Source organism: Somniosus microcephalus, unplaced genomic scaffold (assembly GCF_052327205.1).
Source record: "Somniosus microcephalus isolate GS21.2 unplaced genomic scaffold, FLI_Smic_1.0 unresolved_chr2, whole genome shotgun sequence".
Taxonomy (NCBI): domain Eukaryota; kingdom Metazoa; phylum Chordata; class Chondrichthyes; order Squaliformes; family Somniosidae; genus Somniosus; species Somniosus microcephalus.
The window spans coordinates 19,749,736-19,775,405 of NW_028225180.1; the positions used below are offsets into that span (position 1 = coordinate 19,749,736).

The window sequence follows — 25,670 nt, forward strand, 5'->3', positions numbered from 1 at the left end:
GGAAATCAGCCAGGGTTCCTGCTCCTGATCACTGTCCAGTGACCCCTGGGTTAGAGAGAGGGGAAATCAGCCAGGGTTCCTGCTCCTGATCACTGTCCAGTGACCCCTGGGTTAGAGAGAGGGGAAATCAGCCAGGGTTCCTGCTCCTGATCACTGTCCAGTGACCCCTGGGTTAGAGAGAGGGGAAATCAGCCAGGGTTCCTGCTCCTGATCACTGTCCAGTGACCCCTGGGTTAGAGAGAGAGGAAATCAGCCAGTGTTCCTGCTCCTGATCACTGCCCGGTGACCCCAGGGTTAGAGAGAGGGGAAATCGGCCAGGGTTCCTGCTCCTGATCACTGTCCAGTGACCCCTGGGTTAGAGAGAGAGGAAATCAGCCAGGGTTCCTGCTCCTGATCACTGTCCAGTGACCCCTGGGTTAGAGAGAGAGGAAATCAGCCAGGGTTCCTGCTCCTGATCACTGTCCAGTGACCCCTGGGTTAGAGAGAGGGGAAATCAGCCAGTGTTCCTGCTCCTGATCACTGCCCGGTGACCCCAGGGTTAGAGAGAGGGAAATCTACCTGTCTCTTGTCACCTGTGAGCAATGCCCTCCGATAACCAGCGGTGCTTCTGTTGTTTCCAGATGTTCATTGTGGAGAAGTTGGAGGGTGATCGCAGCACGCTGAACGAGTTCACGATCACCGGATCCACCTACGCACCAGAGGGCGAAGTGTGAGTAAATAAACCCCCTCACTCATCGCGAGGTGGGCGGGGATGGTCCAATGTTGTCGCTTTATTCACAGTAACAATTGGAGGGGGGTGAAAGCGTTCTGTGGCACCCACTCAAACGGGGAAAAACACTTCTTTTTCGATTATGTCCTTCCAAAGTCGGGCTCGCTCTCTCTCAGAGAGAGAGAGAGAGAGAGAGAGAGAGAGTTTTGACCTGTACCGTGGTGAGGCACTGGTAGGTTTAAGTCTGTCACTGGGGTGGGAGCAGTTAGAGGGGTAGAAACATAGAAGATAGGAGCAGGAGTCGGCCATTCAGCCCCTCGAGCCTGCTCCGCCATTCAATGAGATCATGGCTGATCATCCAAATTCAGTACCCTGTCCCTGCCTTTTCCCCATATCCCTTGATCCCTTTAGCCTCAAGAAATATATCCAACTCTTTCTTGAATATATTTAATGAACTAGCCTCCATCGCCTTCTGTGGTAGAGAATTCCACAGGTTCACCACTCTCTGGGTGAAGAAATTCCTCCTCATTTCAGTCCTAAATGGCTTACCCCTTATCCTTAGACTGTGACCCCTGGTTCTGGACTCCCCGACCATCGGGAACATCCTTCCTGCATCTAGTCTGTCCAGACCTGACAGAATTTTATAAGTTTCAATGAGATCCCCTCTCAATCTTCTAGACTCCAGTGAGTATAAGCCCAATCGACACAATCTCTCCTCATACGTCATTCCTGCCATCCCAGGTATCAGCCTGGTGAATCTTCGCTGCACTCCCTCCATGGCAAGAACATCCTTCCTCAGATAAGGCGACCGAAACTGCACACAATACTCAAGGTGCGGTCTCACCAAGGCCCTGTACAACTGTAGCAAGACATCCTTGTTCCTGTACTCGAACCCTCTCGCTACGAAGGCCAACATACCATTTGCCGCCTTAACCGCCTGCTGCACCTGCATGCTTACCTTCAGCGACTGGTGCACAAGGACGCCCAGGTCTCGTTGCACTTCCCCTTCTCCCAATCTATTGCCGTTCAGATAATAATCTGCCTTCCTGTTTTTGCCACCAAAGTGGATAACCTCACATTTATCCACATTATAGTGCATTTGCCATGTTTCTGCCCAATCACCCAACCTGTCCAAATCATACTGGAGTTTCCTGACATCCTCCTCGCAGCTTACCCTCCCGCCCAGCTTTGTATCGTCTGCAAATTTGGAGATATTGCATCCAGTTCCCTCGTCTAGATCATTAATATATATTGGGAAAATGTTCATGGGCTGTGGGAGGAGATTAAATGGGTGGGTAGAGTCTGTGATAGGGGAGAGTGTACATGGGCTGTGGGAGGAGATTAAATGGGTGGGTCGAGTCAGTGATAGGGGAGAGTGTACATGGGCTGTGGGAGGAGATTAAATGGGTGGGTAGAGTCAGTGATAGGGGAGAGTGTACGTGGGCTGTGGGAGGAGATTAAATGGGTGGGTAGAGTCCGTGATAGGGGAGCGTGTACATGGGCCGTGGGAGGAGATTAAATGGGTGGGTAGAGTCAGTGATAGGGGAGAGTGTACATGGGCTGTGGGAGGAGATTAAATGGGTGGGTAGAGTCCGTGATAGGGGAGAGTGTCCATGGGCTGTGGGAGGAGATTCAATGGGTGGGTAGAGTCAGTGATAGGGGAGAGTGTCCATGGGCTGTGGGAGGAGATTCAATGGGTGGGTAGAGTCAGTGATAGGGGAGAGTGTACATGGGCTGTGGGAGGAGATTCAATGGGTGGGTAGAGTCAGTGATAGGGGAGAGTGTACATGGGCTGTGGGAGGAGATTCAATGGGTGGGTAGAGTCAGTGATAGGGGAGAGTGTACATGGGCTGTGGGAGGAGATTCAATGGGTGGGTAGAGTCAGTGATAGGGGAGAGTGTACATGGGCTGTGGGAGGAGATTAACTGGTTGTGGGGTTAGGAGTGTGGGATGGGGTTCGGAGCAGATTGAAGGTTGTGGATTGGGCAAGGAATGGGGTTCAGAGTGGGTCGTGTTGGAGAGGTTCCTCGTGGTAGTCTCTGTACTCCAGGGCTCCTCCCACTTCCACCCTGAACCCCGATATCACTAGGCGTGTCGCTACCTCTCCTGTGCTAATTGTTTGTTGTTGAACAGATTGAAAGCTGGCCGTGTGGTGCGCTGTGGGCAGTATGATGGTCTGGTGGAGCTGGCCACCATCTGTGCTCTATGTAACGACTCGTCGCTGGATTATAACGAGGTGAGAGCTCGCGGCGAAGCAATGTCCCCTCTCTCGGACCCTGGGAGTCTCCTCTCTAACCACCGACTACCTCCAAAAACTGAGGGGTGGCAGATTAGTCTCCAGCTCTGGCCCTCTCCCAACACTCTGCCACTCTCTATCCATGTGTCTCTACTCAGTGACCTGTGTCTCGATGGAGACGCTAGACACAGTCTACGATGCTTCATTGGGGCATGGAGCTGTCCATAAACTTCAGATCCTCCAAAACTCTGCTGCCCGTATCCTAACTCTCACCAAGTCCCGTTCACCCATCATACCTGTGCTCACTGACCTTCATTGGCTCCCAGTTGAGCAACACCTCAATTTTAAACTTCACAAACTTGTTTTCAAATCTCTCTGTGGCCTTGCCCATCCCTGTCTCTGTAACCTCCTCCAGCCCTACAACCCTCCCTGTCTCTGTAACCTCCTCCAGCCCTACAACCCTCCCTATCTCTGTAACCTCCTCCAGCCCCTACAACCCTCCCTGTCTCTGTAACCTCCTCCAGCCCTACAACCCTCCCTATCTCTGTAACCTCCTCCAGCCCTACAACCCTCCCTATCTCTGTAACCTCCTCCAGCCCTACAACCCTCCCTGTCTCTGTAACCTCCTCCAGCCCTACAACCCTCCCTATCTCTGTAACCTCCTCCAGCCCTACAACCCTCCCGATCTCTGTAACCTCCTCCAGCCCTACAACCCTCACTATCTCTGTAACCTCCTACAACCCTCCCTATCTCTGTAACCTCCTCCAGCCTCTACTGTCTTCCCTATCTCTAACCTCCTCCAGCCCTTACAACCCTCCCTATCTCTGTAACCTCCTCCAGCCCCTACAACCCTCCCTATCTCTGTAACCTCCTCCAGCCCTACAACCCTCCCTATCTCTGTAACCTCCTCCAGCCCCTACAACCCTCCCTATCTCTGTAACCTCCTCCAGCCCCTACAACCCTCCCTATCTCTGTAACCTCCTCCAGTCCCTACAACCCTCCCGATCTCTGTAACCTCCTCCAGCCCTACAACCCTCACTATCTCTGTAACCTCCTACAACCCTCCCTATCTCTGTAACCTCCTACAACCCTCCCTATCTCTGTAACCTCCTCCAGCCCCTACAACCCTCCCTATCTCTGTAACCTCCTCCAGCCTCTACAACTCTCCCTATCTCTGTAACCTCCTCCAGCCCTACAACCCTCCCTATCTCTGTAACCTCCTCCAGCCCTACAACCCTCCCTATCTGTGTAACCTCCTCCAGCCCCTACAACCCTCCCTATCTCTGTAACCTCCTCCAGTCCCTACAACCCTCCCTATCTCTGTAACCTCCTCCAGCCCCTACAACCCTCCCTATCTCTGTAACCTCCATCAGCCCCGACAACCCTCCCTATCTCTGTAACCTCCTCCAGCCCTACAACCCTCCCTATCTCTGTAACCTCCTCCAGCCCCGACAACCCTCCCTACCTCTGTAACCTCCTCCAGCCCCGACAACCCTCCCTATCTCTGTAACCTCCTACAACCCTCTCAGATCTCTGCGCTCCTGCAGTTTCGGCCTCTTGCACATCCCCCGATTTCCATCGCTCCACCATTGGTGGCCGTGCCTTCAGCTGCATGGGCCCTAAGCTCTGGAATTCCCTCCCTAAACCTCTCCGCCTCTCTGCTCCTTTAAGACGCTCCTTAAAACCTCCCTCTTTGACCAAGGTGTTGGTCGCCTGTCCCAATATCTCCTTATGTGGCTCGGTGTCAAATTTTGTTTGATAATCGCTCCTGCAAAGCACCTTGGGACGCTTTACTACATTAAAGGCGCTATATAAATGCAGGTTGTTGTTGACTACATGGAGCCCATCAAAGAGAGGAGCCCTTGATCTGTGCTGCCTGGAGTCTGGGTTTGAACCCGGAGGGTGAAAGGTCACAGTACCTGACCCCCTGCCTTTGGCCGCTGTCAGGCTGAGCTTGTGTGCTGGTGCAGGTTTAGAGTTCAGCGCTCGTCCAGGCTCGCGACCCGTGACTCCCTGACCTGTCCTTTGCGCTCTCGCCAGGTGAAAGGAGCATACGAGAAGGTGGGCGAGGCGACCGAGACCGCCCTGTGCTGCATGGTGGAGAAGATGAACGTGTTCGACACCAACCTGAAGGGACTGACGAAGGTCGAGCGAGCCAATGCGTGCTGCTCGGTGAGTGTGGGGGGGTGATTGGACAGGACAGCTCGGTGAGTGAGAGAGAGGTGGGGGGATTGGACAGCTCGGTGAGAGAGAGAGGTGGGGGGATTGGACAGGACAGCTCGGTGAGAGAGAGAGGTGGGGGGATTGGACAGCTCGGTGAGAGGGAGATGGGGGGGATTGGACAGGGTGAGTGAGGGGGAGGTGGGGGGATTGGACAGGGCGAGAGAGAGGTGAGGGGATTGGACAGGGTGAGAGAGGTGGGGGGATTGGACAGGGTGAGAGAGAGGTGGGGGGATTGGACAGGGTGAGAGAGAGAGAGAGAGAGAGGTGGGGGGATTGGACAGGGTGAGGGAGGTGGGGGGATTGGACAGGGTGAGAGGTGGGGGGATTGGACAGGGTGAGAGGTGGGGGGATTGGACAGGGTGAGTGAGGTGGGGGGATTGGACAGGGTGAGAGGGAGGTGGGGGGATTGGACAGGGTGAGAGAGAGGTGGGGGGATTGGACAGGGTGAGAGAGGTGGGGGGATTGGACAGGGTGAGAGGTGGGGGGATTGGACAGGGTGAGAGGTGGGGGGATTGGACAGGGTGAGAGAGAGGTGGGGGGATTGGACAGGGTGAGAGGTGGGGGGATTGGACAGGGTGAGAGGTGGGGGGATTGGACAGGGTGAGAGGTGGGGGGATTGGACAGGGTGAGAGGTGGGGGGATTGGACAGGGAGAGAGAGGTGGGGGGATTGGACAGGGTGAGAGGTGGGGGGATTGGACAGGGTGAGAGAGGTGGGGGGTTTGGACAGGGTGAGAGAGGTGGGGGGATTGGACAGGGTGAGAGAGAGGTGGGGGGATTGGACAGGGTGAGAGGTGGGGGGATTGGACAGGGTGAGAGAGAGGTGGGGGGATTGGACAGGGTGAGAGAGAGGTGGGGGGATTGGACAGGGTGAGAGAGAGGTGGGGGGATTGGACAGGGTGAGAGAGAGGTGGGGGGATTGGACAGGGTGAGAGAGAGGTGGGGGGTTTGGACAGGGTGAGAGAGAGGTGGGGGGTTTGGACAGGGTGAGAGAGGTGGGGGGATTGGACAGGGTGAGGTGGGGGGATTGGACAGGGTGAGAGAGAGGTGGGGGGATTGGACAGGGTGAGAGAGGGGTGGGGGGTTTGGACAGGGTGAGAGAGAGGTGGGGGGATTGGACAGGGTGAGAGAGGTGGGGGGATTGGACAGGGTGAGAGAGAGAGGTGGGGGGATTGGACAGGGTGAGAGAGAGGTGGGGGGATTGGACAGGGTGAGAGAGGTGGGGGGATTGGACAGGGTGAGAGGTGGGGGGATTGGACAGGGTGAGAGGTGGGGGGATTGGACAGGGTGAGAGGGAGGTGGGGGGATTGGACAGGGTGAGAGAGAGGTGGGGGGATTGGACAGGGTGAGAGGTGGGGGATTGGACAGGGTGAGAGAGAGGTGGGGGGATTGGACAGGGTGAGAGAGGTGGGGGGATTGGACAGGGTGAGAGGTGGGGGGATTGGACAGGGTGAGAGGTGGGGGATTGGACAGGGTGAGAGGTGGGGGATTGGACAGGGTGAGAGGTGGGGGGATTGGACAGGGTGAGAGAGGTGGGGGGATTGGACAGGGTGAGAGAGGTGGGGGGATTGGACAGGGTGAGAGAGAGGTGGGGGGATTGGACAGGGTGAGAGAGGTGGGGGGATTGGACAGGGTGAGAGGTGGGGGGATTGGACAGGGTGAGTGAGGTGGGGGGATTGGACAGGGTGAGAGGTGGGGGATTGGACAGGGTGAGAGGTGGGGGATTGGACAGGGTGAGAGGTGGGGGATTGGACAGGGTGAGAGGTGGGGGGATTGGACAGGGTGAGAGAGGTGGGGGGATTGGACAGGGTGAGAGAGAGGTGGGGGATTGGACAGGGTGAGAGAGGTGGGGGGATTGGACAGGGTGAGAGAGAGGTGGGGGATTGGACAGGGTGAGAGGTGGGGGGTTTGGACAGGGTGAGAGAGAGGTGGGGGATTGGACAGGGTGAGAGAGAGAGGTGGGGGGATTGGACAGGGTGAGAGAGGGGTGGGGGGATTGGACAGGGTGAGAGTGGTGGGGGGATTGGACAGGGTGAGAGAGAGGTGGGGGGATTGGACAGGGTGAGAGAGAGGTGGGGGGATTGGACAGGGTGAGAGAGAGGTGGGGGGATTGGACAGGGTGAGAGAGAGGTGGGGGGATTGGACAGGGTGAGAGAGAGGTGGGGGGATTGGACAGGGTGAGAGAGAGGTGGGGGGATTGGACAGGGTGAGAGAGAGGTGGGGGGATTGGACAGGGTGAGAGAGAGAGGTGGGGGGATTGGACAGGGTGAGAGGTGGGGGGATTGGACAGGGTGAGTGAGGTGGGGGGATTGGACAGGGTGAGAGGTGGGGGATTGGACAGGGTGAGAGGTGGGGGATTGGACAGGGTGAGAGGTGGGGGGATTGGACAGGGTGAGAGGTGGGGGGATTGGACAGGGTGAGAGGTGGGGGGATTGGACAGGGTGAGAGAGAGGTGGGGGGATTGGACAGGGTGAGAGAGGGGTGGGGGGATTGGACAGGGTGAGAGAGAGGTGGGGGGATTGGACAGGGTGAGAGAGAGGCTGGGGGGATTGGACAGGGTGAGGTGGGGGGATTGGACAGGGTGAGAGAGAGGTGGGGGGATTGGACAGGGTGAGGTGGGGGGATTGGACAGGGTGAGAGAGAGGTGGGGGGATTGGACAGGGTGAGAGAGAGGTGGGGGGATTGGACAGGGTGAGAGAGAGGTGGGGGGATTGGACAGGGTGAGAGAGAGGTGGGGGGATTGGACAGGGTGAGAGAGAGGTGGGGGGTTTGGACAGGGTGAGAGAGAGGTGGGGGGATTGGACAGGGTGAGAGAGAGAGGCTGGGGGGATTGGACAGGGTGAGAGAGAGGTGGGGGGATTGGACAGGGTGAGAGAGAGAGGTGGGGGGATTGGACAGGGTGAGAGAGGGGTGGGGGATTGGACAGGGTGAGAGTGGTGGGGGGATTGGACAGGGTGAGAGAGAGAGGCTGGGGGGATTGGACAGGGTGAGAGAGAGGTGGGGGATTGGACAGCTCGGTGAGTGAGCGAGAGACTGGGGTTTAGCTGCTAGCAGTCTCGATGTACTCCGGGTTCAATCTAAACCCGTATCGAGTGCTGCAGGTACAGGAAATAATTACCAAGTATCATGAAATGTTGGCCTTTATCTCGGAGGGCTGGAATACAAAGCGGTTGTAGTTATGCTTTCACTGTACAGAACTCTGGTCAAACCCCGCCCGGGGGATCCGTGTCCAGTTCTGGGCCCCGCCCCTCGGGAAGGATTTATTGGCCTTGGCGAGGGAGCAGCGCAGATTCCCCGCGAACGATCGCGGGGCTCCAAGGGTTAATTTGATGAGGCCCGTTTACACAGGCAATTCCCTTGAGTTTCAGAGATTCGGGGTGATCGAATTGGAGTGTTTAAGATGAGTGAAGGAGCTGATCGATGGAGAGAAACGATTTCCTCCGGTGGCGGGGGGGAGGGCGGAGCCCAGGACAAAGGGGCATTACCTTAAAATTAGAGGTAGGCCGGTCAGCGGTGATGTCAGGAAGCAGTTCCCAGAGGGGTGTGGACAGAGTAGACAGAGAGAAACGGTTCCCATTGGCGGAAGGGTCGAGAACCAGAGGACACAGATTTAAGGTGATTGGCAAAAGAACCAAAGGCGACGTGAGGAAAAACGTTTACTCAGCGAGTGGTCAGGATCTGGAATGCACTGCCTGAGGGCGGTGGAGACAGATTCAATCGTGGCTTTCACAAGGGAGTTGGATGAGTACCTGAAGGAAAGAAATTTGCAGGGCTCCGGGGAACGGGCGGGGAGCGAGACTAGCTGAGGTGCTCTTGCAGGGAGGCTGGACGGGCCGAATGGCCTCCTTCTGTGCTGTAACCGTTCTACGATTCTCTCTCATTCTTCACACCAAGGGCAGTGGAAATCTGGAACTCTCTTTCCCCACCCCCCCCCCCCCCCCCCACCCCCCAAAAAGCTGTTGAGGCTGGGGGGGTCAATTGAAAATTTCAAAACGGATGTTAGATTTTTGTTGGCCAAGGGTATTAAGGGTTAAGCAACCAAGGTGGGTAAATGGAGTTAAGGTACAGCTTATATAATTGAATGGCGGAACAAGCTCGAGGGGCTGAATGGCCTCCTGTCCCTGTGTAACAGGCTCGAGGGGATGAACGGCCTCCTCCTGTTCCTGTGTAACAGGCTCGAGGGGCTGAATGGCCTCCTCCTGTTCCTGTGTAACAGGCTCGAGGGGCTGAATGGCCTCCTCCTGTTCCTGTGTAACAGGCTCGAGGGGCTGAATGGCCTCCTCCTGTTCCTGAGTAACAGGCTCGAGGGGCTGAATGGCCTCCTCCTGTTCCTGTGTAACACGCTCGAGGGGCTGAATGGCCTCCTCCTGTTCTTGTGTAACAGGCTCGAGGGGCTAAACGGCCTCCACCTGTTCCTGATCAGATTGAGGGTGAATGCTAACAGGTGGTGGTTTGTAAATGTTGACGGAGACCAGCCTGGGCTCATCCCGTCCCCTGGCCGTGCAGAGGCTCCGGAGACTGCCTGATGTGGATGGTGAGGGGGGGCACTCCTCTGTCCTGCCCACTTCATCTCCCTGTCGTTTCTCTCCTCTGCAGGTCATCAAGCAGCTGATGAAGAAAGAGGTGACGCTGGAGTTCTCCCGAGACCGCAAGTCCATGTCGGTCCTCTGCTCTCCGAACAAGCCCACCCGCTCGTCGGCAGGAGCCAAGATGTTCGTCAAGGTTTGCATCTGGTTCACTGAGGATCTCCGTTCAGACACTGTCGCCCTCCCTCCCTCCCTCCCTCTGTCGCCCTCCCTCCCTCCCTCTGTTGCTCTCCCTCCCTCCCTCTGTCGCCCTCCCTCAGTATGATTGTTATAGCACCTCTGTCTCTGTGTCTCTGTGTCTCTGTGTCTCTCTGTCTCTGTGTCTCTGTGTCTCTCTGTCTCTGTGTCTCTCTGTCTCTGTGTCTCTCTGTCTCTGTGTCTCTCTGTCTCTGTGTCTCTCTGTCTCTGTGTCTCTCTGTCTCTGTGTCTCTCTGTCTCTGTGTCTCTCTGTCTCTCTGTCTCTGTGTCTCTCTGTCTCTCTGTCTCTCTGTCTCTCTGTCTCTCTGTCTCTCTGTCTCTCTGTCTCTCTGTCTCTCTGTCTCTGTGTCTGTGTCTCTGTCTCTGTCTCTGTCTCTGTGTCTCTGCCTCTGCCTCTCATACTCTCGCTGCCTCTCTTTCTCTGTCTCTCCCTATAACTCCTCTCACCCTGTACTGACTGTGTTCTCTCTCTCACCCTGTACTGACTGTGTTCTCTCTCTCGCCCTGTACTGACTGTGTTCTCTCTCTCTCTCTCTCTCTTGCTGCGCCTCTCTCCCTTTCAATTCAATTCAAATCGCTTTATTGGCATGACAAGGCACATCTTATGTTGCCAAAGCATCGAAAAACATTCATGGTTGTACACAAAAATACAGATCTATCCATACAGTGTACAAACAGATATATCCCTGAGTGTATAAATATACATTCATATAATTTGTATATACTCTTTTCTTATATTTAGTGGTTGTCCCTCTGTTTATGGCAAGCTGTAACATAGTGTGCCGCTAAGGTTACACAATTTCTCTCTTCCCCTAGTAGGTATGGGAGTTTTTGGTCGTCACCCCCCTGACTCTGTTCTCTCTCTTGCCCTGTACTGACTCTGTTCTCCCCCTCTCTCTTGCTGCCTCTCTCTCCCTTTCTCTGTCTCTCCCCACCACCCCACCCCCCTGACTGTGTTCTCTCTCTCGCCCTGTACTAACTGTGTTCGCCCCCTCTCTCTCCCTTTCTCTGTCTCTCCCCACCGCCCCCCCCCCCCCCCCCCCCGACTGTGTTCTCTCTCACCCTGTACTGACTGTGTTCTCTCTCTCTCTCGCCCTGTACTGACTGTGTTCTCTCTCTCTCTGAGCCTAGGGTGCCCCGGAGGGTGTGATCGAGAGGTGCCAGTTTATCCGGGTGGGCTTGGAGAAGTTCCCGCTGACGGCGCCCCTGAAGGAGCAGCTGATGGGGGTGATTCGGGAGTGGGGTACGGGCCGGGACACGCTGCGCTGCCTGGCGCTGGCCACCCGGGACCACCCGCTCAGGAGGGACCAGCTGAAGCTGGAGGACCCCAGCCTGTTTGCCGAGTACGAGGTGAGTGACGCGGTGGGTGAGGGAACGCGGGGCGGGCAGGGGGACGACCGGCTGCTCTGGCGGGGCGGGGGAATGTCGAGGGAGCTCTGCACCGTCCAGTGAAGGAGAGGCGGCGACTCCACTGTGGACCGAGAAATGTGGACAGCACTGATACTGCTCATTGATCATATTGCTGTGTGTGGGAACTTGCTGTGTGCAAGTTGGCTACAAAGTGTTACAACACTGACTACACTTCAAAAAGTACTTCAGTGACTGTGAAGTGCTTTAGGACGTTCCTGAGGTGCTGCAGAAATGGGAGATCTCTCACTCCCTCTTGTGTTTAACACACTCTGTCTGTCTCTCTCTCTCTCTCTTGCAGGTACAGCAAGCAATAAGGAAGGCAAATGGCATGTTGGCCTTTATTATGCTCGACTAATCTACTGGAATTTTTTGAGGATGTAACTGGTAGAATAGATAAGGGAGAACCAGTGGATGTGGTGTATTTGGACTTTCAGAAGGCTTTCGATAAGGTCTCGCATAAGAGATTAGCGTGTAAAGTTAAAGCACATGGGATTGGGGGCAAGGTATTGACTTGGATGGAGAGCTGGTTGGCAGACAGAAAGCAAAGAGTTGGAATAAACGGGTCTTTTTCCGAATGGCAGGCAGTGACTAGTGGGGTACCGCAGGGATCAGTCCTTGGGCCCCAGCTGTTCACAATATAAATGATCTAGACGAGGGAACTAGATGTAATATCTCCAAGTTTGCAGATGACACAAAGCTGGGTGGGCGTGTGTGCTGTGAGGAGGATACCAAGAAACTCCAGTATGATTTGGACAGGTTGGGTGATTGGGCAGAAGCATGGCAGATGCAGTATAATGTGGATAAATGTGAGGTTATCCACTTTGGTGTCAAAAACAGGAAGGCAGATTATTATCTGAACGGCAATAGATTGCGAGAAGGGGAAGTGCAACGAGACCTGGGTGTCCTTGTTCACCAGTCGCTGAAGGTAAGCATGCAGGTGCAGCAGGCAGTTAAGAAGGCAAATGGTATGTTGGCCTTCGTAGCGAGAGGGTTCGAGTACAGGAGCAAGGATGTCTTGCTGCAGTTGTACAGGGCCTTGGTGAGACCACACCTTGAGTATTGTGTGCAGTTTTGTTCGCCTTATCTGACGAAGGATGTTCTTGCCATGGAGGGAGTTCAGCGAAGATTCACCAGGCTGATACCTGGGATGGCAGGAATGACGTATGAGGAGAGATTGGGTCGATTGGGCTTATACTCACTGGAGTTTAGAAGAATGAGAGGGGATCTCATTGAAACTTATAAAATTCTAACAGGACTGGACAGACTAGATGCAGGAAGGATGTTCCCGATGGTCGGGGAGTCCAGAACCAGGGGTCACAGTCTAAGGATAAGGGGTAAGCCATTTAGGACTGAGATGAGGAGGAATTTCTTCACCCAGAGAGTGGTGAACCTGTGGAATTCTCTACCACACAAGGCAGTAGAGGCCAATTCATTAAATATATTCAAAAAGGAGTTAGATATATTTCTTAAGGCTAAAGGGATCAAGGGATATGGGGAGAAGGCAGGGACAGGGTACTGAATTTGGATGATCAGCCATGATCGCATTGAATGGCGGAGCAGGCTCGAGGGGCCGAATGGCCGACTCCTGCTCCTATCTTCTATGTTTCTATTGCAAGGGGGTTGGAGTATAAGAGTAAGGAAGTCTTGCTACAATTGTACAGGCCTTGGTGAGACCACACCTGGAGTACTGGGCACAGTTTTGGTCTCCTTATCTAAGGAAGGATAAACTTGCCTTGGAGGCGGTGCAACGAAGGTTCACTAGACTGATTCCTGGGTAGTCCTATGAGGAGAGATTGTATAGAATGGGCCGATACTCTCTGGAGTTTAGAAGAATGAGAGGTGATCTCATTGAAACATACAAGATTCTGAGGGGGATTGACAGGGTCGATGCTGAGAGGATGTTTCCCCCTGGCTGGAGAGTCTAGAACTAGGGGGCATAGTCTCAGAATAAGGGGTCGGCCATTTAGGACTGAGATGAGGAGGAATTTCTTCACTCAGAGGGCGGTGAATCTTTGGAATTCTCTGCCCCAGAGGGCTGTGGAGGCTCAGTCGTTGAGTATATTCAAGGCAGCGATCGAGAGATGTTTGGACTCTCGGGGAATCGAGGGATCGGGCGGGAAACTGGAGTTGAGGTCGGTGATCAGCCGTGATCTTACTGAATTGCGGAGCAGGCTCGAGGGGCCGTGTGGTGGGCTACTCTTATTATGATCTCCGGTCAGCCTCCCTCCCTCTCTCGGCCTCCCTCTCCCTCTCTCTCTCTTGGCCTCCCTCCCTCTCTCTCTCTCAGCCTCTCTCCCCCTCTCTCTCTCGGCCTCTCTCCCCCTCTCTCTCTCGGCCTCCCTCTCCCTCTCTCTCTCTCGGCCTCGCTCTCGGCCTCGCTCTCGGCCTCTCTCCCTCTCTCGGCCTCCCTCCCTCTCCCCCTATCGGTCTCTCGTGTTTAACACACTCTTTCTCCCCTCTTTCTCCCCCCCCAACAGATGGATCTGACCTTCGTGGGGTGTGTGGGAATGCTGGACCCGCCGCGGAAGGAGGTGGCTGACGCGATCCGGCTGTGCCGGCAGGCAGGAATCCACGTGATCATGATCACTGGCGATAACAAGGGCACAGCGGTGGCTATCTGCCGGCTGATCGGCATCTTCGGGCCGGATGAGGAGGTGGGGCTCAAGGCGTTCACCGGCCGCGAATTCGACGAGCTGAGCCTGCAGGCCCAGCGTGAGGCCGTGCAGAACGCCCGCTGCTTTGCTCGCGTTGAACCCTCGCACAAGTCGAAGATCATAGAGTTCCTGCAGTCGCTGGACGAGGTCACTGCCATGGTGAGTGGGGGAGGGGCGCGGGTGGGTGGGGAGGACAGATGAGGGAGGGTTGTAGGAGCTGGAGGAGGTTAGAGAGATAGGGAGGGTTGTAGGGCTGGAGGCAGGTAGAGATAGGGAGTGGGCAATGCTATGGAGGGTTTTGAGCATGAGGATGAGAATTTTAAAATCGAGACGTGACCGGACCGGGAGCCAGTGTACGTCAGCGAGCACAGGGGTGATGGGTGAACGGGTCTCGGTGAGAGTTAGGACACGGGGCAGTGAGCACAGGGGGTGATGGGTGAACGGGACTGGGTGTGAGTTAGGACACTGGGCAGGAAGCACAGGGGGTGATTGTTGAACGGGACTGGGTGTGAGTTAGGACACTGGGCAGGAAGCACAGGGGGTGATTGTTGAACGGGACTGGGTGTGAGAGTTAGGACACTGGGCAGTGAGCACAGGGGGTGATGGGTGAACGGGGCTCGGTGTGAGTTAGGACACGGGGCAGTGAGCACAGGGGGTGATGGGTGAACGGGGCTCGGTGTGAGTTAGGACACGGGGCAGTGAGCACAGGGGGTGATTGTTGAACGGGACTGGGTGAGAGAGTTAGGACACTGGGCAGTGAGCACAGGGGGTGATGGGTGAACGGGGCTCGGTGTGAGTTAGGACACGGGGCAGTGAGCACAGGGGGTGATGTGTAGGGGGGGCATCTATTACCTGGTTTATGGTAACATACCTGGCCAGCAGCCTTTTTGCCTACTGCACTGTAAACCAATTTTAACAGCGGTTCCGAATCGCTACCCCAACCTTTCAGTTCTGACTGGGGGGACTTACAATTAATGATTTTAAAGCGGACAATTGGTTTGGATGAGGCAAGTCAAAATTTATTAAACTAAAGAAACCATAATCAAATATAAACTATACCACACGAACACAGTAAATGCAGTATAAAAGTATATAACAAGGGGGTACAGACGGCAAAAACGAGGGATACAATGGCTACAATGTTATTTAAACAATCTTAGCAATTCCCTTAAATCACCACCCCAAACTCCTTGCTAGGTTGTCTTGTTTGAGGAGTCAGAACACTCTGCTCACCTGTGATCCAGCGAAGTAAAAAGAGACACCCGATAGCTTCTCAGTAGCTATCTTTTATACCTGTTGCTGCTGCCGCTCTGTCTGGAAAAATTCCCGCCTAAAGTTCCAGTACACAAACAAAAGGACTGTGATTGGTTGCTGAATTGCTTGTTTAAACATAGCCAGCCATAATCGGCCTTGGGTCAAGTGGGCAACTCCTGACCTCCCTGGTTTGATTGACAGGTCTTTCATTCTGCTGCCGTTCTGTCTGACCAGTACACAAAAAAGGGACTGTGATTGGCTGCTGAATCATAGCCAGCCATAATCGACCTCGGGTCAAGTGGGCAACTCCTGACCTCCCTGGTTTGATTGACAGGTCTTTCACACAAACACATTACAAGCTGTAAACCTCTGTTTGACCGGGCTCAAAAGCACAAGCCTTAAAAGAGGTTCCTTCTCAATGTGTGTGAATACTTCCACGAATTTCCTCGACTCTGTTGCAGTCCAGTCCAGCAGTCTTTCGTGGCTCTGAGCATGCTCCAAAACATTGATCTGACCCAGAGGCAATTCAAAACACATAAACCTTCATCCACGATGTGGACCAATGTTTCTCTTGTTTTCAGGGGAATTTTGCGAAACTCTTACAGATGGGTGAACAGGACTGGGTGTGAGTTAGGACACGGGGCAGTGAGCACAGGGGGTGATGGGTGAACGGGACTGGGTGTGAGTTAGGACACGGGGCAGTGAGCACAGGGGGTGATGGGTGAACGGGACTGGGTGTGAGTTAGGACACGGGGCAGTGAGCACAGGGGGTGATGGGTGAACGGGACTGGGTGTGAGTTAGGACACGGGGCAGTGAGCACAGGGGGTGATGGGTGAACGGGACTGGGTGTGAGTTAGGACACGGGGCAGTGAGCACAGGGGGTGATGGGTGAACGGGACTGGGTGTGAGTTAGGACACGGGGCAGTGAGCACAGGGGGTGATGGGTGAACGGGACTGGGTGTGAGTTAGGACACGGGGCAGTGAGCACAGGGGGTGATGGGTGAACGGGACTGGGTGTGAGTTAGGACACGGGGCAGTGAGCACAGAGGGTGATGGGTGAACGGGACTGGGTGTGAGTTAGGACACGGGGCAGTGAGCACGGGGTGATGGGTGAACGGGACTGGGTGTGAGTTAGGACACGGGGCAGTGAGCACAGGGGGTGATGGGTGAACGGGACTGGGTGTGAGTTAGGACACGGGGCAGCGAGCACAGGGGGTGATGGGTGAACGGGACTGGGTGTGAGTTAGGACACGGGGCAGTGAGCACGGGGTGATGGGTGAACGGGACTGGGTGTGAGTTAGGACACGGGGCAGTGAGCACAGGGGGTGATGGGTGAACGGGACTTGGTGTGAGTTAGGACACGGGGCAGTGAGCACGGGGCGATGGGTGAAGGGGACTGGGTGTGAGTTAGGACACGGGGCAGTGAGCACGGGGTGATGGGTGAACGGGACTGGGTGTGAGTTAGGACACGGGGCAGTGAGCACGGGGTGGTGGGTGAACGGGACTGGGTGTGAGTTAGGACATGGGGCAGTGAGCACAGGGGGTGATGGGTGAACGGGACTGGGTGTGAGTTAGGACACGGGGCAGTGAGCACAGGGGGTGATGGGCGAACGGGACTGGGTGTGAGTTAGGACACGGGGCAGTGAGCACAGGGGGTGATGAGTGAACGGGACTGGGTGTGAGTTAGGACACGGGGCAGTGAGCACGGGGTGATGGGTGACCGGGACTGGGTGTGAGTTAGGACACGGGGCAGTGAGCACAGGGGTGGTGGGTGAACGGGACTGGGTGTGAGTTAGGACACGGGGCAGTGAGCACAGGGGGCGATGGGTGAACGGGACTGGGTGTGAGTTAGGACACGGGGCAGTGAGCACAGGGGGTGATGGGTGAACGGGACTGGGTGTGAGTTAGGACACGGGGCAGTGAGCACAGGGGGTGATGGGTGAACGGGACTGGGTGTGAGTTAGGACACGGGGCAGTGAGCACAGGGGGTGATGGGTGAACGGGACTGGGTGTGAGTTAGGACACGGGGCAGTGAGCACAGGGGGTGATGGGTGAACGGGACTGGGTGTGAGTTAGGACACGGGGCAGTGAGCACAGGGGGTGATGGGTGAACGGGACTGGGTGTGAGTTAGGACACGGGGCAGTGAGCACAGGGGGTGATGGGTGACCGGGACTGGGTGTGAGTTAGGACACGGGGCAGTGAGCACAGGGGGTGATGGGTGAACGGGACTGGACGTGAGTTAGGACACGGGGCAGTGAGCACAGGGGGTGATGGGTGAACGGGACTGGGTGTGAGTTAGGACACGGGGCAGTGAGCACAGGGGGTGATGGGTGAACGGGACTGGGTGTGAGTTAGGACACGGGGCAGTGAGCACAGTGGGTGATGGGTGAACGGGACTGGGTGTTAGTTAGGACACGGGGCAGTGAGCACGGGGTGATGGGTGAACGCGACTGGGTGTGAGTTAGGACACGGGGCAGTGAGCACAGGGGGTGATAGGTGAACGGGACTGGGTGTGAGTTAGGACACGGGGCAGTGAACACGGGGTGATGGGTGAACGGGACTGGGTGAGAGTTAGGACAAGGCAGTGAGCACGGGGTGATGGGTGAACGGGACTGGGTGTGAGTTAGGACACGGGGCAGTGAGCACGGGGTGATGGGTGAACGGGACTGGGTGTGAGTTAGGACACGGGGCAGTGAGCACGGGGTGATGGGTGAACGGGACTGGGTGTGAGTTAGGACACGGGGCAGTGAGCACAGGGGGTGATGGGTGAACGGGACTGGGTGAGAGTTAGGACAAGGGGCAGTGAGCACGGGGTGATGGGTGAACGGGACTGGGTGTGAGTTAGGACACGGGGCAGTGAGCACGGGGTGATGGGTGAACGGGACTTGGTGTGAGTTAGGACACGGGGGAGTGAGCACAGGGGGTGATGGGTGAACGGGACTGGGTGTGAGTTAGGACACGGGGGAGTGAGCACAGGGGGTGATGGGTGAACGGGACTGGGTGTGAGTTAGGACACGGGGCAGTGAGCACGGGGTGATGGGTGACCAGGACTGGGTGTGAGTTCGGACACGAGGCAGTGAGCACAGGGGGTGATGGGTGAATGGGACTGGGTGTGAGTTAGGACACGGGGCAGTGAGCACAGGGGGTGATGGGTGAACGGGACTGGGTGTGAGTTAGGACAGGGGGCAGTGAGCACAGGGGGTGATGGGTGAACGGGACTGGGTGTGAGTTAGGACACGGGGCAGTGAGCACAGGGGGTGATGGGTGAACGGGACTGGGTGTGAGTTAGGACACGGGGCAGTGAGCACAGGGGGTGATGGGTGAACGGGACTGGGTGTGAGTTAGGACACGGGGCAGTGAGCACGGGGTGATGGGTGAATGGGACTGGGTGTGAGTTAGGACACGGGGCAGTGAGCACAGGGGGTGATGGGTGAAAGGGACTGGGTGTGAGTTAGGACACGGGGCAGTGAGCACGGGGTGATGGGTGAACGGGACTGGGTGTGAGTTAGGACAAGGGGCAGTGAACACGGGGTGATGGGTGAACGGGACTGGGTGAGAGTTAGGACAAGGGGCAGTGAGCACGGGGTGATGGGTGAACGGGACTGGGTGTGAGTTAGGACACGGGGCAGTGAGCACAGGGGGCGACGGGTGAACGGGACTGGGTGAGAGTTAGGATACAGGCAGCAGAGATTTGGATGAACTCCAGTTCAAGGCGGGTGGAAGGTGGAAAGCCAGCCTGGAGTGCACTGGAATGGTCAAGTCTGGAGGTAATGGAGGTACAGATGAGGGTTTGAGCAGCGGATGAGCTGAGGCATGGGCGGCGTTACGGTGCTGGAAGTAGGCGGTCTCGGTGATGGCGTGGTTATGGGGATCAGAAGCTCAGCTCGGGCCCGGTCAGACAGGACGCCGAGGTTGCGAACAGCCTGGCTCAGCCTCAGACAGTGGCCAGGGAGAGGGGTGTAGTTGGTGGATGAGGAACGGAGCTGGTGGCGGGGACCGAGGACGACGGTCAAGACCCCGATGGCCATTTCCCTGATTTCTCTTCCAGACGGGTGACGGGGTGAACGACGCGCCCGCCCTGAAGAAGGCGGAGATCGGCATCGCCATGGGATCCGGCACAGCCGTGGCCAAGAGCGCCTCGGAGATGGTGCTGGCCGACGACAACTTTTCCACAATCGTGGCCGCGGTGGAGGAGGGCCGAGCCATCTACAACAACATGAAGCAGTTCATCCGCTACCTCATCTCCTCCAACATCGGCGAGGTGGTCTGGTGAGTGAGCGGGGCTCCCGGGATAGCAACCTTCGCCCCCGAGTGCACGCGCGACCCTCGCCCTCCAATAAACTCTGGCTCCTCGAGTGCACGCGCGACCCTCGCCCTCCAATAAACTCTGGCTCTCCTCGCCCTCGAGTGCACGCGCGACCCTCGCCCTCCAATAAACTCTGGCTCTCCTCGCCCCCGAGTGCACGCGCGACCCTCGCCCTCCAATAAACTCTGGCTCTCCTCGCCCCCGAGTGCACGCGCGACCCTCGCCCTCGAATAAACTCTGGCTCTCCTCGCCCTCGAGTAAACTCTGGCTCTCCTCGCCCTCCAGTAAACTCTGGCTCTCCTCGCCCTCCAGTAAACTCTGGCTCTCCTCGCCCTCCAGTAAACTCTGGCTCTCCTCGCCCTCCAGTAAACTCTGGCTCTCCTCGCCCTCCAGTAAACTCTGGCTCTCCTCGCCCTCCAGTAAACTCTGGCTCTCCTCGCCCTCCAGTAAACTCTGGCTCTCCTCGCCCTCCAGTAAACTCTGGCTCTCCTCGCCCTCCAGTAAACTCTGGCTCTCCTCGCCCTCCAGTAAACTCTGGCTCTCCTCGCCCTCCAGTAAACTCTGGCTCTCCTCGCCCTCCAGTAAACTCTGGCTCTCCTCGCCCTCCAGTAAACTCTGGCTCTCCTCGCCCTCCAGTAAACTCTGGCTCTCCTCGCCCTCCAGTAAACTCTGGCTCTCCTCGCCCTCCAGTAAACTCTGGCTCTCCTCGCCCTCCAGTAAACTCTGGCTCTCCTCGCCCTCCAGTAAACTCTGGCTCTCCTCGCCCTCCAGTAAACTCTGGCTCTCCTCGCCCTCCAGTAAACTCTGGCTCTCCTCGCCCTCCAGTAAACTCTGGCTCTCCTCGCCCTCCAGTAAACTCTGGCTCTCCTCGCCCTCCAGTAAACTCTGGCTCTCCTCGCCCTCCAGTAAACTCTGGCTCTCCTCGCCCTCCAGTAAACTCTGGCTCTCCTCGCCCTCCAGTAAACTCTGGCTCTCCTCGCCCTCGAGTGCACGCGCGACCCTCGTCCTCCAGTAAACTCTGGCTCTCCTCGCCCTCCAGTAAACTCTGGCTCTCCTCGCCCTCCAGTAAACTCTGGCTCTCCTCGCCCTCCAGTAAACTCTGGCTCTCATAGAGTCATAGAGTTTTACAGCACAGAAAGAGGCCCTTCGGCCCATCGTGTCTGCGCCGCCCATCCATCCCTGTCCAGTCTAATCCCATTTTCCAGCATTTGGTCCATAGCCTTGTATGCAATGGCATTTCAAGTGCTCATCCAAATGCTTCTTGAATGTTGTAGACCCTCGCCCTCCAGTAAACTCTCCCCTCCGCCACCTCGCCCTCGTCTATCTGAGTCTGACACGTTTTCTCTCTCTCCGGCAGTATATTCCTGACGGCCGCTATCGGGATCCCGGAGGCTCTGATCCCGGTCCAGTTACTCTGGGTGAACCTGGTGACAGACGGCCTTCCCGCGACAGCCCTGGGCTTCAACCCTCCCGACCTGGACATCATGAGCAAGCCGCCGCGTAGCCCCAAGGAGCCGCTCATCAGTGGCTGGCTATTCTTCCGCTACATGGTTATCGGAGGTGAGGATCGGTTCTCCCCCACCCCCCCACCACCAAACACCCGGCTGGTACTGTACGGCCCGTGTGTGTCTCAGTGTCAGCTCCTGTACATGTACAGTACACACCGGGTAAAAGGGAACGATTCACTCCCGTCTGGGACTGTACGGCCCGTGTGTGTCTCAGTGTCCGCTCCTGTACATGTACAGTACACAGCGGGTAAAAGGGAACGATTCACTCCCATCTGGTACTGTACGGCCCGTGGGTGTCTCAGTGTCAGCTCCTGTACATGTACAGTACACACCGGGTAAAAGGGAATGATTCACTCCCATCTGGTACTGTACGGCCCGTGTGTGTCTCAGTGTCAGCTCCTGTACATGTACAGTACACAGCGGGTAAAAGGGAACGATTCACTCCCATCTGGTACCTTATGACCCCTGTGTCTGCTCAGAGCGTGTGTGCTGTCTAACAGAGCCCAACGAATGGTTGGGACTGTGGGGCTTGAACGATGTTGAAGGATTTCGAGATGGCAGCGTGCCTGAGGAAGGGGTTCCTAGTGCGGCTGCTGCCGAGGGAGGGGGTTCCCGGTGTGGTGGGTGCCGAGGGAGGGGGTTCTCGGTGCGGCGGGTGCAAAGGGATGGGGTTCTCGGTGTGGCGGGTGCCGAGGGAGTGGGTACCCGGTGTCGAGGGTGCCGAGCGAGGGGGTTCCCGGTGCGGCGAGTGGCGAGGGAGGGGGTTCCCGGTGCGGCGGGTGCCGAGGGAGGGGGTTCCCGGTGCGGCGGGTGCCGAGGGAGGGGGTTCCCGGTGCGGCGGGTGCCGAGGGAGGGGGTTCCCGGTGCGGCGGGTGCCGAGGGAGGGGGTTCCCGGTGCGGCGGGTGCCGAGGGAGGGGGTTCCCGGTGCGGCGGGTGCCGAGGGAGGGGGTTCCCGGTGCGGCGGGTGCCGAGGGAGGGGGTTCCCGGTGCGGCGGGTGCCGAGGGAGGGGGTTCCCGGTGCGGCGGGTGCCGAGGGAGGGGGTTCCCGGTGCGGCGGGTGCCGAGGGAGGGGGTTCCCGGTGCGGCGGGTGCCGAGGGAGGGGGTTCCCGGTGCGGCGGGTGCCGAGGGAGGGGGTTCCCGGTGCGGCGGGTGCCGAGGGAGGGGGTTCCCGGTGCGGCGGGTGCCGAGGGAGGGGGTCTTGGCAGCTCCCAGCTATCCAGCTGCTCGGAGTGTTAACACCGCTCTCTGTTTTGTGTTGCTGCAGTTTATGTCGGAGCAGCGACGGTTGGAGCCGCTGCCTGGTGGTTCATGGCTGCTCAGGATGGCCCTCAGGTCAACTTCTACCAGCTGGTAAGTCGCTGCTTCCCCCCTCCACCGGGAGGGCGTGTGCGTGTGCGGTGATGCAGATGAATGGGCTCGCCGTCGAGGGAGCTCTGGCACTGACCGCTCTCTCCGCCCCCACCCCTCAGAGTCACGACCTGCAATGCGGACCGGGAGGTTCTCTGCGTGCGCGCGCGTGCGGTGATGCAGATGAATGGGGTCGCGGGAGCTCTGGCACTGACCTCTCTGTCCGCCCCCACCCCTCAGAGTCACTGCCTGCAATGCGGACCGGGAGGTTCTCTGTGCATGCGGGTGGGCGGGCGTGCGGGGATGCAGATTAATGGGGTCGCGGGAGCTCTGGCACTGACCTCTCTCTCCGCCCCCACCCCTCAGAGTCACTACCTGCAGTGCAGTGTGGAGAATCCGGATTTCCAAGGAGTAGACTGTCACGTCTTCGAATCTCCGTACCCCATGACCATGGCTCTGTCCGTGCTCGTCACCATCGAGATGCTCAACGCCTTGAACAGGTAGGACTGTGAGGCAGGGATTGGTGGGCGTTGGATCATGGTCTCCCTCCCTCTCCCTGGGCTCACCCACACACTGCAATCACTATTAAAGGAGCGTTCCTTCACACCTGGGTGATTTTATTCTGCGATTTTCTAAATGGTGAGGAGCAGGAGATTTAGGTGTCCCAAGTACAGTAATCACTAAAAGCTGGTGGACAGACAAAATAAAATTTCTTTAAAAGGCTAATGTACTAGGCTTGAGGGGCTGAATGGCCTCCTGTTCCTGTGTAACAGGCTCGAGGGGCTGAATGGCCTCCTCCTGTTCCTGTGTAACAGGCTCGAGGGGTTGAATGGCCTCCTCCTGTTCCGATGACTGGTGTTTTCATTTTCAATCTGCCTGCTCGCCAAATCGAGGGGCTCTGAGGCCTGAATGCACAGACCCGGGGTCCCAGTCCTGGGTCAGTACCCCCTGGGAGAAACAGTTGGCGGGCAACGGCTCGGGCTGTCCCCAGGGTGAGAGGGAGGGCGGGCGATGGCTCAGGATGTCCCCTGGGTGGGAGGGAGGGCGGGCGACGGCTCGGGATCCCCTGGGTGGGAGGGAGGGTGGAGTTCGATGGCTCGGGATGTCCCCTGGGTGGGAGGGAGGGCGGAGTTCGATGGCTCGGGATGTCCCCTGGGTGGGAGGGAGGGCGGGCGATGGCTCGGGATGCCCCCTGGGTGGGAGGGAGGGCGGGCGACGGCTCGGGATGTCCCCAGGGTGAGAGGGAGGGCGGGCGATGGCTCGGGATGTCCCCAGGGTGAGAGGGAGGGCGGGCGACGGCTCGGGATGTCCCCAGGGTGAGAGGGAGGGCGGGCGATGGCTCGGGATGTCCCCTGGGTGAGAGGGAGGGCGGGCGATGGCTCGGGATGTCCCCTGGGTGGGAGGGAGGGCGGGCGATGGCTCGGGATGTCCCCTGGGTGGGAGGGAGGGCGGGCGATGGCTCGGGATGTCCCCTGGGTGGGAGGGAGGGCGGGCGATGGCTCGGGCTGTCCCCAGGGTGAGAGGGAGGGCGGGCGATGGCTCGGGATGTCCCCTGGGTGGGAGGGAGGGCGGGCGATGGCTCGGGATGTCCCCTGGGTGAGAGGGAGGGCGGGCGATGGCTCGGGATGTCCCCTGGGTGAGAGGGAGGGCGGGCGACGGCTCGGGATGTCCCCTGGGTGAGAGGGAGGGTGGAGTTCGATGGCTCGGGATGTCCCCTGGGTGAGAGGGAGGGCGGGCGATGGCTCGGGATGTCCCCAGGGTGAGAGGGAGGGCGGGCGACGGCTCGGGATGTCCCCAGGGTGAGAGGGAGGGTGGAGTTCGATGGCTCGGGATGTCCCCTGGGTGAGAGGGAGGGTGGAGTTCGATGGCTCGGGATGTCCCCTGGGTGAGAGGGAGGGCGGAGTTCGATGGCTCGGGATGTCCCCTGGGTGAGAGGGAGGGCGGGCGACGGCTCGGGATGTCCCCTGGGTGAGAGGGAGGGTGGAGTTCGATGGCTCGGGATGTCCCCTGGGTGAGAGGGAGGGCGGAGTTCGATGGCTCGGGATGTCCCCTGGGTGGGAGGGAGGGTGGAGTTCGATGGCTCGGGATGTCCCCTGGGTGAGAGGGAGGGTGGAGTTCGATGGCTCGGGATGTCCCCTGGGTGAGAGGGAGGGCGGGCGATGGCTCGGGCTGTCCCCAGGGTGAGAGGGAGGGCGGGCGATGGCTCGGGATGTCCCCTGGGTGGGAGGGAGGGCGGGCGATGGCTCGGGATCCCCTGGGTGGGAGGGAGGGCGGGCGATGGCTCGGGATGCCCCCTGGGTGGGAGGGAGGGCGGAGTTCGATGGCTCGGGATGTCCCCTGGGTGAGAGGGAGGGCGGAGTTCGATGGCTCGGGATGTCCCCTGGGTGAGAGGGAGGGTGGAGTTCGATGGCTCGGGATGTCCCCTGGGTGAGAGGGAGGGCGGGCGATGGCTCGGGATGTCCCCAGGGTGAGAGGGAGGGCGGAGTTCGATGGCTCGGGATCCCCTGGGTGGGAGGGAGGGCGGGCGATGGCTCGGGATGTCCCCTGGGTGAGAGGGAGGGCGGGCGATGGCTCGGGATGCCCCCTGGGTGGGAGGGAGGGCGGAGTTCGATGGCTCGGGATCCCCTGGGTGAGAGGGAGGGCGGGCGATGGCTCGGGATCCCCTGGGTGGGAGGGAGGGCGGGCGATGGCTCGGGATGTCCCCTGGGTGGGAGGGAGGGCGGGCGATGGCTCGGGATGCCCCCTGGGTGAGAGGGAGGGCGGGCGATGGCTCGGGATGCCCCCTGGGTGAGAGGGAGGGCGGGCGATGGCTCGGGATGCCCCCTGGGTGAGAGGGAGGGCGGGCGATGGCTCGGGATGTCCCCTGGGTGAGAGGGAGGGTGGAGTTCGATGGCTCGGGATGTCCCCTGGGTGAGAGGGAGGGCGGGCGATGGCTCGGGATCCCCTGGGTGGGAGGGAGGGCGGGCGATGGCTCGGGATGTCCCCTGGGTGAGAGGGAGGGCGGAGTTCGATGGCTCGGGATGTCCCCTGGGTGAGAGGGAGGGCGGAGTTCGATGGCTCGGGATGTCCCCTGGGTGAGAGGGAGGGCGGAGTTTGATGGCTCGGGATGTCCCCTGGGTGAGAGGGAGGGCGGGCGATGGCTCGGGATGTCCCCTGGGTGAGAGGGAGGGCGGGCGATGGCTCGGGATGTCCCCTGGGTGAGAGGGAGGGCGGAGTTCGATGGCTCGGGATGTCCCC

The 25,670-nt window shown here is 58.3% G+C and overlaps 1 protein-coding gene across 1 annotated transcript in view; it reads left to right on the plus strand.

The window, feature by feature from the left end:
* The first annotated feature begins 581 nt into the window (after positions 1 to 581).
* LOC147092236 (sarcoplasmic/endoplasmic reticulum calcium ATPase 2-like) overlaps positions 582 to 25,670 on the plus strand; it is a 35,542-nt gene continuing 10,453 nt past the window's right edge. Inside the window, exons 1-10 of the mRNA XM_085975576.1 lie at positions 582 to 709; positions 2,843 to 2,945; positions 4,986 to 5,117; positions 9,763 to 9,888; positions 11,082 to 11,300; positions 13,838 to 14,173; positions 19,319 to 19,539; positions 20,934 to 21,136; positions 22,351 to 22,436; positions 22,800 to 22,933. Coding sequence (XP_085831702.1) covers positions 582 to 709; positions 2,843 to 2,945; positions 4,986 to 5,117; positions 9,763 to 9,888; positions 11,082 to 11,300; positions 13,838 to 14,173; positions 19,319 to 19,539; positions 20,934 to 21,136; positions 22,351 to 22,436; positions 22,800 to 22,933 — 1,688 coding nt within the window. The remainder of the gene's footprint in view (positions 710 to 2,842; positions 2,946 to 4,985; positions 5,118 to 9,762; positions 9,889 to 11,081; positions 11,301 to 13,837; positions 14,174 to 19,318; positions 19,540 to 20,933; positions 21,137 to 22,350; positions 22,437 to 22,799; positions 22,934 to 25,670) is intronic.